This window comes from Nuphar pumila, unplaced genomic scaffold, assembly GCF_984573655.1.
Source record: "Nuphar pumila unplaced genomic scaffold, dmNupPumi1.hap1.1 HAP1_SCAFFOLD_1976, whole genome shotgun sequence".
Classification (NCBI taxonomy): domain Eukaryota; kingdom Viridiplantae; phylum Streptophyta; class Magnoliopsida; order Nymphaeales; family Nymphaeaceae; genus Nuphar; species Nuphar pumila.
Genome location: NW_028323809.1, coordinates 16,933 through 28,176, shown reverse-complemented (window position 1 = coordinate 28,176; position 11,244 = coordinate 16,933). Strand labels below are relative to the sequence as shown.

At 52.5% G+C, this 11,244-nt stretch overlaps 1 protein-coding gene across 1 annotated transcript; it reads right to left on the bottom strand.

Moving 5' to 3' along the window:
* Positions 1-2,027: 2,027 nt before the first annotated feature.
* LOC149808924 (branched-chain-amino-acid aminotransferase-like protein 1) lies at positions 2,028-7,834 on the bottom strand. The gene is made up of 7 exons (XM_089995087.1): positions 7,509-7,834; positions 5,985-6,198; positions 5,081-5,338; positions 4,109-4,346; positions 3,589-3,764; positions 2,373-2,473; positions 2,028-2,196 (listed from the first exon to the last, which is right to left on the bottom strand). The coding sequence occupies exons 1-7, from the start codon at positions 7,832-7,834 to the stop codon at positions 2,028-2,030; spliced, it is 1,482 nt and encodes a 493-aa protein (XP_089851213.1).
* Between the last annotated feature and the right edge of the window lie 3,410 nt (positions 7,835-11,244).

Sequence of the window (11,244 nt, the reverse complement as noted above, 5' to 3'; positions counted from 1 at the left end):
ACTCAGGATGTCCCGGACACTAATCGGAAAAAGGGGGGGGTGAATTCGTGGTGAGCGTCCGCTGGTCTCGATCACACCACCCGCTGTGCTGTTGACGTCGCCAAGCACGGGCCCAGGCTGGTACTCCCAATCTGCGTAGGTTTCCTCGATTGCATACCGCCGATGCGCCAGTAGTGAGCTGCTCTGCAAGAAATTGGCCTGCACACGCAGTTTACGGTCAGATACACTTCACGCTATCGCAGATGGGCATGCTAAGCGTGCTGCCCAACTCGGCACTGAATGTGTCCAGCATCATGCCAAGAGGGGTGGATTGTTGGCAACATGGTGCAAAGCTTGTTCAATGATGAGGGTGAACGATCGACTAGCCGACCTCGCATCGACGCCAGCAAGGCCCGGATAAGGTACTTGCGGGACAAGGAATCCCACCTTATGCCGTTGCCCGCACAAAAATATACACCCTTGAAGCTTGTGAGTGCCGCCATGGTTCATATGTTCAGTGAAAAATGCACTGCGTCACAAGGTTCCAAGATCTAGAACCAGTGTCCTGTGACTTGCTGTGAGCATGGAGCAACCCATCGCGACGGCCCTCGCCGTTCGTCTACATCAAGACAAACTTCAAACACCAGCAACCTCCGCGTCTAAAGCAGACGATATCGCCTAGTCTACGGATGAGCAGCCTACATCAAGCAGACGCGCAGACAAACGAGACGTTCCCAAGGTTGTGAGTAGCATCTATCTATCTGTACAGTCAGCAGGCGCACAAATAACTCTTTGACAGAACCTGCTACTAGCGCTTTTACAACCATTACACATGGCCATGCGACCGGATACGGTAGCAATGCTGCTGCTAACAACAAGGATGGCTTCTACGTAACAGGTGATGTGCACACAGGGCGCGAATACTCAAGAACAATGAGGGGGGTGAACCAAGGTGCAGCTTTCAGAGCGGACACGAACATCACCACTTGTCAACGTAAACAGACAAATTTTTGAAAAAACAGGTTCTGATTCGTGTCGAGGTCACGGGGGATCCGCGTTCACGAAGACGTGACTTTTCCTGGCGGCCTTCCATGAGCGTCATAAAGCTAATCAGGAACTGGAAACGCAAGCAACCTGAATCACCTTCCAACGAAGCTGAGATAGCCATGCAAGCAAATAACTTCCAAACATTCGACGAACAAAGTCGATCGCTATGGTTAGAGGTCGACCATCCAATAAGGGTTACCTCAACATGGCACACCACACAAGGAAACAGCACGAAACAGTGGAGCATGTCGTATCCGCAGGCAAAGATAACTACACAGCAATCAACACGGAGGACTCGTGTTCGCCTGAAAAACCCTGATCGAATAGGCCGTGATCCCGTTTCAACGGATGTCATATTGGACATGTGGCGGTCCATACGCGTCCGCAACGACAACTGGTAACTAAACATTCGTGGTCAAAATTGTATCTGTGTCCAATCCATCTCCTGTTTGAAAACAAGAGCCACGCAGGAGAAATGAGGGAAAAAGTGATGACTTAAGTGCAGAGCATTGCTGGCCGCACAACACGAGGATAATGCAAGCAAAAAGCCCACGACAGGTCATGATCAGCTAGACACGTGCGAGTGGCGGTGCATGAGCCAAGATGGTTGAACACGAGGGGGCGATGGGACATCGTATGGCCACAGCACAAAACGCGTTAAGGTACAACGGCTCCATGTTGCTGCTTGCCTTGGCCAACATAACATTTCCGGATACTGGTTAGAGTTAAGAAGCCACGAAAACTCAATGAAGGTAACGCAAACGGTATAGGTGGCGATGTCGGTGTCCGCAGGTCATCAAACCAAACACGTTGCGAACGTTGTAGCAAGATGAGAAAGGCTCACCTGGACATCATCATCAAACGCGAACCTTTCCTCGCTCAAAGAATGAGGAGCAACATCAATTGCCCTGGCATGTAAGCACACCAGGGACGACAGCAGGATATGCCGAAGCAACATTGTACCCAACTGTTACCACCCACAGAGTAAAAGTTGAGATACTTCATCGCGAATGCCCAGTTGAGAGCTGAGCACTCCCATCGTTCCAGGCACATGCGCCGCAATCGCAATACACTGTCACCATTGGGGTCGCTGACGTCGACGTCGAGATAGAACGCTGACGGAGATATCTGAACAGAAGATTCCCTTGGACGACCCGAGAATATTCGACCCTGGCAAAACAGGCAAATCTCAAGCTGGTTCTTCCTGAACAGCGTATTTGCGTATGCAACAACTTGATACACCATTCTTGAGCGATCTGGAGGAAGGTTTATTGCAAAGTGTGGACAATATCCTCGGACGCATCCACCTTCTTGCATAGCGTCCTCATTACGTAAGATGGTGCAACCTGCCTTGCTCAGCTTGAGCATCCATAGCGAGCAGGTAAAGTTCCTGCAAAGTGGCACAGATATCTCCCCTGCCACCATTCCCGATGACACGTCCGTCCACCTGCAGCATGCATAAGTCCGTGTCAAGTTCCGCTTACGTACAAGCCTCACTCTTTCTCACAAATCCTTCTGCATCAAATCTTCGGCCGCCATGTGCATCAGGGTAGCAGCACCTAACCTGTTTTGGACCATAGCATGCGAGGTATTCGAAGACATTGAAAGTTGTGCTTGCAGTGTCTGGCGGCCAGGGTACACAGATGTGCGACTTGGCAGCAACCACGCGGTGGGCCGAAAGTGCAGTGACATACTTGACGTACAGGTAACGCGCTGGTGACGTAGGTACAGTACGTCACGAGCGTGTCACCTGGTGACGTACGTACAGTACATTGGTTCGAGTCCACTACAAACTGTGTGTGAACGCGATGTCATAGGGAACCTAGGCGCGACAAATGAACTCAATTTCCGCGGAGCTGCACGGGCTAGAAGTACACAACTCCCCTGCCAACTCTTAAGTGCTCGCGGGCGAGGTCCAGGCTCGAAAAGCGCCCGGCTGGATCAGCACAAAGGCCCAGGCACGTCTACGACAAGGCACTGACTCACGAGTCCTGAAAAGTTCCCTGCGCTCATGACACGGATTCAAGATGAACTCGCTAACCATAGCCTGGATGCCAGCCCTTGCACGTGGAAAGGAAAGATTGTGCAAGGATCGGAACTGATGCAAGTGTCTCCTATTAGCCTTGTCCACACCAAGGGAGCACCATAGACCATCAACCTATGAGCAGGTGTTATCCACCCACGGACTTGGGGTCGGGGGTGCAGAAGCACGGCTTGGACCCGCTGTATGCACCAAAGGATTGAGCATGCATGCACCTTCGTGTCTCTCAAGCTGTCGCCGCGAACTTTGCGAGATATTAGGTCCTTTGACGTTCTGACGGCGCCTCCAGCTGAGTAGGCGTTAGCAACGTCCAGCTGGGCCCCAGGCGTCAAGACCTTCGTGATTCGCCTTGCATGCATTCCCTCATCTCGAGATACATTGCGAGGGTGTGCACTCTCAAGATAAGTACGAGAATCCTGCGCTCAAAAGAAAGGAAAAGAGAGACGCCAGCCCAAAGAAGGCGGAGTTGAGTCCTGAGCTCAACATATCAAATGCACGTGTACACATATGGGGGGCCGTACGCTTGCGACGGGGATGAGGCCAGCAAACGTGCCAGTGACAAATGCCTCCTCAGCGCTGTAGACGGTAGTCAACGTGAAGTCTTTCTCACAGCATGTGATACCGTTGTCCTCACAGAGCTGCAACACGTTTGAGCGCGTGATGCCATGGAGCTGGTACTTGGTGGTGGGGGCCCAAACTTGGTAGTCCCAATCGTCCTCTCGATTGCAATCAGCCCGTGCGAGAACGGGCTGCCGGACCCTGCGGTGGCAGCATGTTTCACGCCCAGTGGTTGTGTCAACACTGACACCACATACAAGCTGCAATAATCGACGATGTCTTGCCGTGACGGCCAGCACATGCTCTCATTCTGTGCATGCTTCCGTACAGTTGCATCCGATTGGAGGTGTCAATGATACTGCTTGCTGTTCTATTTGCCACCGTTTGCCTGTTTTGAGGCTTCCCAGGGTCCAAGCTTGGGCTGTCAGCTTCGCTGCATCTCTTGGATTTGACCAAGCGGGTATTCCGACTGCCCATACGTACCCACGCCAAAGAAGCGGGAAAGAAAAGGGGCAGCAGCGCACTTGACGACGATGAAGAAGTTGACAGAGTTGCAAGTGGCAACGAAGCCGTGTGGGTCGAGCATGAGACCCTCATCAGCGCCGACGTGGTTGGCCTGGATGCAGGCAGCGATGCAGTTGAGCTTCGAGTGTGAGTTCCAAGCGGCATCTTGGACGTCTGCAGACCCTCTTCTAACGTGCACCGTCGTCAGCGAGATGCCCTGCACACCTTTAACTCGGTGAGGGATAGATAGACATTTGCGAGCAGCTTAACCAACTGGACACAGCGCCAGCCCTACCACCCCACCGACAGGCAGCTCAGTCAATGCGCAATCGATGCTCACGTACATATCTTCGCCAGGCAGCTTGCTTTGTGGGTCTGTATCCCTGAAACTGCACGCTCATATGGTGCAGAAATGGGGGTTGAATCTCATTCTGGCAAATCACTAGGACTTGAAAGGACTGGACCCCCTGTTCCAACTACATCTGCATAAAAGAGAATACAAGCAATTTTCAGGACATGCCAATTGATGAACCGGCATTGACAATGAGCATAAACTCAGGACCGAGAGCCTGGCTATGGTACTGCTAAGTGCATGATGTTATAATGTATAACAGTTCAGTTGTCGTATTGCAGGCTCATACGTGATGATAGCATAGTTTCTTACAACACTGGTGCATCCACATGGATATTGGCAATCCCAAGGACTGCTTTGGGTTCAGTGCTACGATTCTCATAGCCCGAGGCAAGCGTACTTGGATCAGGCTGGCTTACCATAGCCTGACCAGACCTGACAATTCTTCGTCGTCATCTTCCATGCTGCAAGAAAGAAGATCCGCCACAGCAGATCAACCACGTCCCATCAAGTCCATGAGAGGTCATTGCAGTGAAAAACATTTGCAATTTTTCAGGTTCATGAACATAGCGATATTCCCAATTCGCAGCTAGGCGCACCTTGAGCTCGGACGGGGGGGAGACTGCCTTCCACTCAGGAAGGATGACGATGGTGGGGCTGCCGATCGTGACGTTGGGGTTCTGGTACGGTGTCGCCTTGAGGCCTCGGGTGACCATGAGGCGGATGTGGATGCCGGTGGCGTGCCGCATGCCGTTGGCGTCCAGCGTTCTATAGATCAGGGCTTGCAGCTGCTCCTTTGTCAGGCCGATGTCCATGGCTAGCGCCTTTGCGCCCTGATACAATCGGTCCAAGTGCTCCTGCACAGCCACTGACCCAATTGGCTTCCATGCCGTGGATTGTTTCACGCCGTCAATTTCCTTTCTTTTCTCTCACCTCTATGAGCTATGGGCACGTGTGTTTTCAACTTGCCGCATGACTTGTGCTCAAACCGTGATCAAGATGATGCACCTTTGTATACACATCAATCCTGCATCCACATGGGCACTTCAAGTGCAGCATGGGCGTGCATGACTTGTGCTCAAACCGTGATCAAGATGATGCACCTTTGTATACACATTAATCCTGCATCCACATGGGAAACTTCAAGTGCAGCATGGGCGTGCATGCTGCCACCAACGCAAGCGTACCAGGGGTGGCCTGCCGCACATATTGTCAATATGACATACTGAAAATGTCGTCACCCTGGAAGAAAGGTCAGCCACAGGCGTTTCTTTACTGAGAACCAGCGCTTTGCCAGACCCTGTGAATTGCGGGTCGCGACGACTGAAAATGCATGACTTTGAGGGGTGAAAATGGGGGTCGAACCCCATTCTGGCGAAGCACTGCTGAGAACCATTTGCGAACCCCTACGCAAGATGATGCAAACGAGAAGTTATGTCGCACACAAGGAGAGGCCCACATGCCTTCGGTGGCTTGCGGAGGGACACAACACAGGAAGCGTACCCTAGCAAATGCAATGACTCCCTTGTGCACTCGTAGCCCCTCCCAGACGCCATCTCCCAGCACAAACCCCGAATCCAGCACCGAAACCTTCGCGAGGGGCCGCCATTCCAGAGTGAAGCGTCCGCTCACGCCATCACGCATGCCAACAAGAATATCTGCATTGCGGTCATCCGGCACATAGGAGTGGGTGGCCCCTTGAGTTGCCAAGCGACTGCTCTCTTGTTTCGTCTCCTGAGTGTCGTGTAAGCTCGCTTGGCCTACACAACAAGTCCCCGATTTCAGGGAGGCGAACTTGCTGTGTCCCTAGGGCTCGTTTGCCATTTGCAAGGACTTTACCGACGATGACGGATTGGACTTGACGGGATCGGCAATGGGGGCATTTCGTCCACAAGTTGCTTGCCTGCCATGAGCATCCTAGTCCCAGGAAGCATTAGAAGTTGGGGAGTACGCAGCTCACACAGCCGTGGCATGAGTCATGCCGCATGACTCACACGCAGAGAGAATTGTGCTCCGCAATGTGGTCAGGATGTGCAGGGCAGTGAACGATCACAAGTGACCTTGCACCCATCGCACACGACTAACTCCCTCAACCTTTCCGAGTGCAAGGGCCAATGCTAAGACTTGCGATCACAGGTGCGACCCCAACTTTGAGAATCCTTGGTTGTTTCCACGGGAAGGTGACAAAGGCATCTGATGGACTGCTTCATCAACATTCAGAAACATTGCCAACGGTTGGAAGATATTCTTTCCAAAGGTTGCAGCAACAGATGACGCAACCATGCTGCATAAGCCAGAAACCATGCAGCGATGCGGCCGCACCTGCCAGTCTCGAAGTGAGAAGGAATGTTTCTGGGGCAGCCGGAGGGTTGAGAGCATATGGCAGCAGCAGGGAGTACATGGCATGGCACTCATTGAGGAGCGCTTTGCGCTCTTGTGGTATGTCGGACACGGGAGTTCCACCTCTTGGCGAGTTGACCTGGCCACCCCAACCTGCTCATGCGCCTCATGTTGAAATTTGAGATGGTAGATGTCACACCTGGCAGTTACCATGTTCTCCAAGTGGTTTGTTCGAAATTGAGTAGCTTGCAATGTTCTATATGGGTGCCAATCCGTACCGTGAGAACAACAGTGTAACGTGATGGGCGAGTCCCCCCTTGCGAAGGCGCCCACCTGGGCGTAAGGCTCGGATCCGTGCGCTATGTGACATCCTGAGGATGCGGGGGCATGTCTCGGAGACGCTTACGTGCGTACGCGTCCGCACGTCATCTACCACGATGTCTGGGATAGCGCAAACCCTTACGTGAGTGCGCGTCTGCATGTTACTTACGGCCATGGTGTGTATGATAGTGCAGACCCATACGTGAGTACGTGTCTGCACGTCATCTGCAGCCATGACGTCTGGGATATCGCAGACCCTTGCACGCGTGCGTATGTGCGTATGTGCGTCCGTGCATCATCTACAACCATGATGTCTAGGATAGTGCAGGCCCATACGTGAGTACGTGTCTGCGCATCGTGTACAACCATGCTGTCTGGGATGGTTCAGTACCTGTGGAGGCGTGAACGCTACGGTACCAGTGGGAGGCCCACACGCCATCGTACGGCTTAGGCCCTGCTGGCCACCGAAGCATTGCGGGGTCCCATGCAAGGCCCACTTCCTTGCACAGCGCCTGTAGTGTCTGCTCCGGCCGATGCACGAGGTCATCGGACAGTAGCACTACCACTTTCTTCCTATGAACACCACCATGAAAGCGTGAGTCTTGAACGCTTGTTCGACATACTGCCTCACATTGCTCGTGAATTTGCAACCGCACAACTGCATCCACATGCATGTTGAACTTCATACCCATGTATGACGCCAATGGCTTCAAAAATACGCGGTTGAGAAGCTCTATGTGCACAGATCAGTGCGCGAACATGTGCAGTTATTCAACTATCAAGCAACCATCGCTTTCGCTGGCTTATGCTATGCGATCCGTTGCAGCATTGTGTTGAAGTCTATCTCGAGATGGGTCATGTCTGCAATGCGATTGCACACTTCTTTTCAGTGTCACTCACTGCACAGTTACTCGGAGCATTCACCGTTGAAAGTTATGTTGCACGTTCCAACAACCCCCTGAACAAGTGCATCTCCAGAATGGGTTTCAACAGCACATTGCCGTCCTCATGCATTTTCGGGCATCTGGACCCGAGAAAAGAAAGGGCCTGGCGAAGCACTGCCCTCAACCACCTCCTTAGGAGGGGTTGTGGCTGCATGGCTCTGCGTCACATCCAAGGAGCTGATCCTCACACCATCTCGCCGCCACTTTTTCGGGCTTCACTCTTGGCTGTGTTGATAGTGAGTGTTGATCATCTCTTGAAAGCCATGTACCTGATCCAGCAAATGACATAGCGATAGATCTTGGGGGTGACGGCCGTCCATGCACAGCTGGCGTTTTAAATGTTCTAGTAGAATTGCTACGCAGGTATTGAGGGTAAACACTCCCTAATATTATCACTGGTCAGAACCTGTGACACCGACCTTGTGCCAATATGTCTGTCTGATGAAGTAATGGCGTGGCCATCGCACTGGATGAAACTGCAAGTATGTTTCGAGGTCACATGGTCGTGCACTCATGGATCCGGTCTGTGGATAGCATCATACCCAGCTGATCTCAACTCGCTAACGATGGAGCACAATGAAGGGTAGCAGCTCTCCTCCAGCGTGGCCACCAGCACTTCAGAAAAGCTGCTGACCACTGCTACTGGCTCTCTCACCAGCACCTGCTCAGGTCACATTCGGACTAAGTCTTCCCATGTACCAGCTTTAAAGTCACAATACTTTGACCCGGTAGCTTGCCTAAGAAGTGGCAGCTTTTGGAGCCAGAACCAAACACCGCATGCGGATGTGCACATGCCAGCATTTAGTGCTGACCTCTCATTTGTGATGGACACTTGACGAATTGGCTCGTGCGAGAATCAAGGTGCGCTTGAAGTACTGAAGCTCAAGTGAGCTGCAAACCTGCCCTCGATGACTGCCTGGTTGCCCTTGCCTGATTGCACTGGTATTAGGGTGACAACCCTAATACCAGTGCTTGTTGGTGTCTAGGGCATTTCGCAAACTGTCACAGAAGCGAAGGTCTGATCAACGAAAGAAACTCTAATGAATTATACAAAGAGAGCAGATGAATCCACGTCGCGACTTTTTAGACTTGTACAATTGCCTGAAGCAGCGATGGCTGCACCTGTAGACACAAGCGAAGAACATACCACGTGAACTCCCTCTTGCAGCCATTTGCGCTCAATACCATGTATAAACTTCGCCATATGTTTGACGTATACATGTTTATCTTTGGATGTTTGCTTCAAACCCTCCATGACGGCATTTCCGTCAGTGCTTTGAGTTGCGAGGACCAGGTCTCGGTACGGCCTGGGATAACCTGAGATTGAGAGGTAATTGGCGTACAAAGGCTCGTCATGCACTACAATATCATTACGCTGAGCAAAAGAGTACATCAAAGCGGTTGAGCAACATCGCGGACCTGACCACACGTTCAAGAACACCATTTTGTACTGCTGGTTTGACTATCTGTACAAATTTGCCATTGGCCAAGTATTGTTCGCCTCCCTGCTGCAGGACAAACTAACCGTGCAAGCTGATTCTTGCACAATGAATGGGCCTCTCGAATGAGACACGTATGCTGTGAGGCGCGCTATTTTGCGATATCCCAGGCATCCACTGCCAGCGGTGGAGCATGACTCGACTCAGGATCCACACGTCGGAGTTGGTAGCTCCACGGGTGGCCGAAATTACGCCACCAAAACGGTCTCGAAAGGACACACCACAAACGTGTACTCAGGATTCAATGGCCCACCATCCCGAGCAGGGCGCCAACCCGCCGACCACTGTTGACAGACGGCAAGGAATGATAGCTGTTGATCAGCGGCCTACAGCTGCCATTCCTTGCAGCCCTTCAAAGAGAGGTTTCCCTGCTTCGCAACCCCACAGTCAAAGTATGGACTGTCAGAAAGGCACAGGACGGCGTGTTGAGGTTCCGGTAGATTCGCAGTGCAAAGACTGCAGCTATGCGGGGATAGTTGGTGGCGAAAGGGGGGTGGAGGCAGCTGGGCGCCGTTATCCAGCCTCTTACCTGCTGGAGGCAGAAGGTACTTGGTTGCTTGAACCACTGCGTCCAATGTTCTCGGGTCCCTTGCCTGAACACACGAGACGCAATTCTGCCCTGCTCCATGCCTCAAAGCACGAAGCAACCTCCATGCAAAAGCATTATAGGGCAAAGCATGCCATATCTGTGGGCAACGGGCGTGGATGCTTGGCAGGTTATGATTCCATACATGCTTCGCATGTGCCTGCCTTGGCCTGCGAAAACCAGCCCAGCTTCAGCACTGAATGTGGCAACGGGCCTTTCCTGGTGCTGAACACACATTGGCAGGGAGCTCACACTGAATTCAGCAATGGCATCGCCTCGAGCAGCCCATGACGGGTGCTGCGAAGGACAATGCGCTCTCATGTGACTGCACCTTCAAAGTGCGTCGTACGGCAACGAGGGAGTCCAGGGCCGCTGCGAGACCTTGTACGGATGCTGCTTTGTCAAGTTTCTCTAATTGATACTTTTCTGACAAGTTGCTTGAACACAGCAGGAAGTGTTCCCTCACAGATCTTGAAGCTGAGACTGCTTGCGAATTTCAACAGAGTCTTAGCAAGCTCCCGAGATCCTGGAAAAGTTCATATCTTTGCAGCAGTCTCGAGTGGCAGTTACTGTCTGCCCTCGACAGCTCATCATTCCATGACCTAGGGGACTAGATGAATCCGTAGCAACGCTGCACTGGCGGGCTTCTTCAAAGAATTGGCTGTTGTGTTGCCAATACCACATATACGCTGCCTTGCCCTGCCCGTCATCTTGTCACCAACCCTACCATAAATCACGCCGCCGCTATGGGAGACGCAGTGCTATTACTGATGTCGCCCATTCTCGCTCGCTTGACGTGCTGTCGCTAGCGCCACACGGGATGGCTCATGCTGCCCCTCAGCCATATGTAGTGCACCGTTTTGTGCGTCACCTCCTGCCGTCGTGTCCAGCCGCTTCCTCCGTGACCCGCCTGCCCCGCCGTGCCCTGCCGATGAAGCCACGCCCTGTGTCACCGGCACTGATTGCCACTGTATACTGTCCTGCAAAAGCAGCTGTTTCACGCCTGCTGAATGCGAGATTCGCATGACCTTGCACAGAATTGCCTCTTTCTCCGTCATCCGTGCCGTGACTGA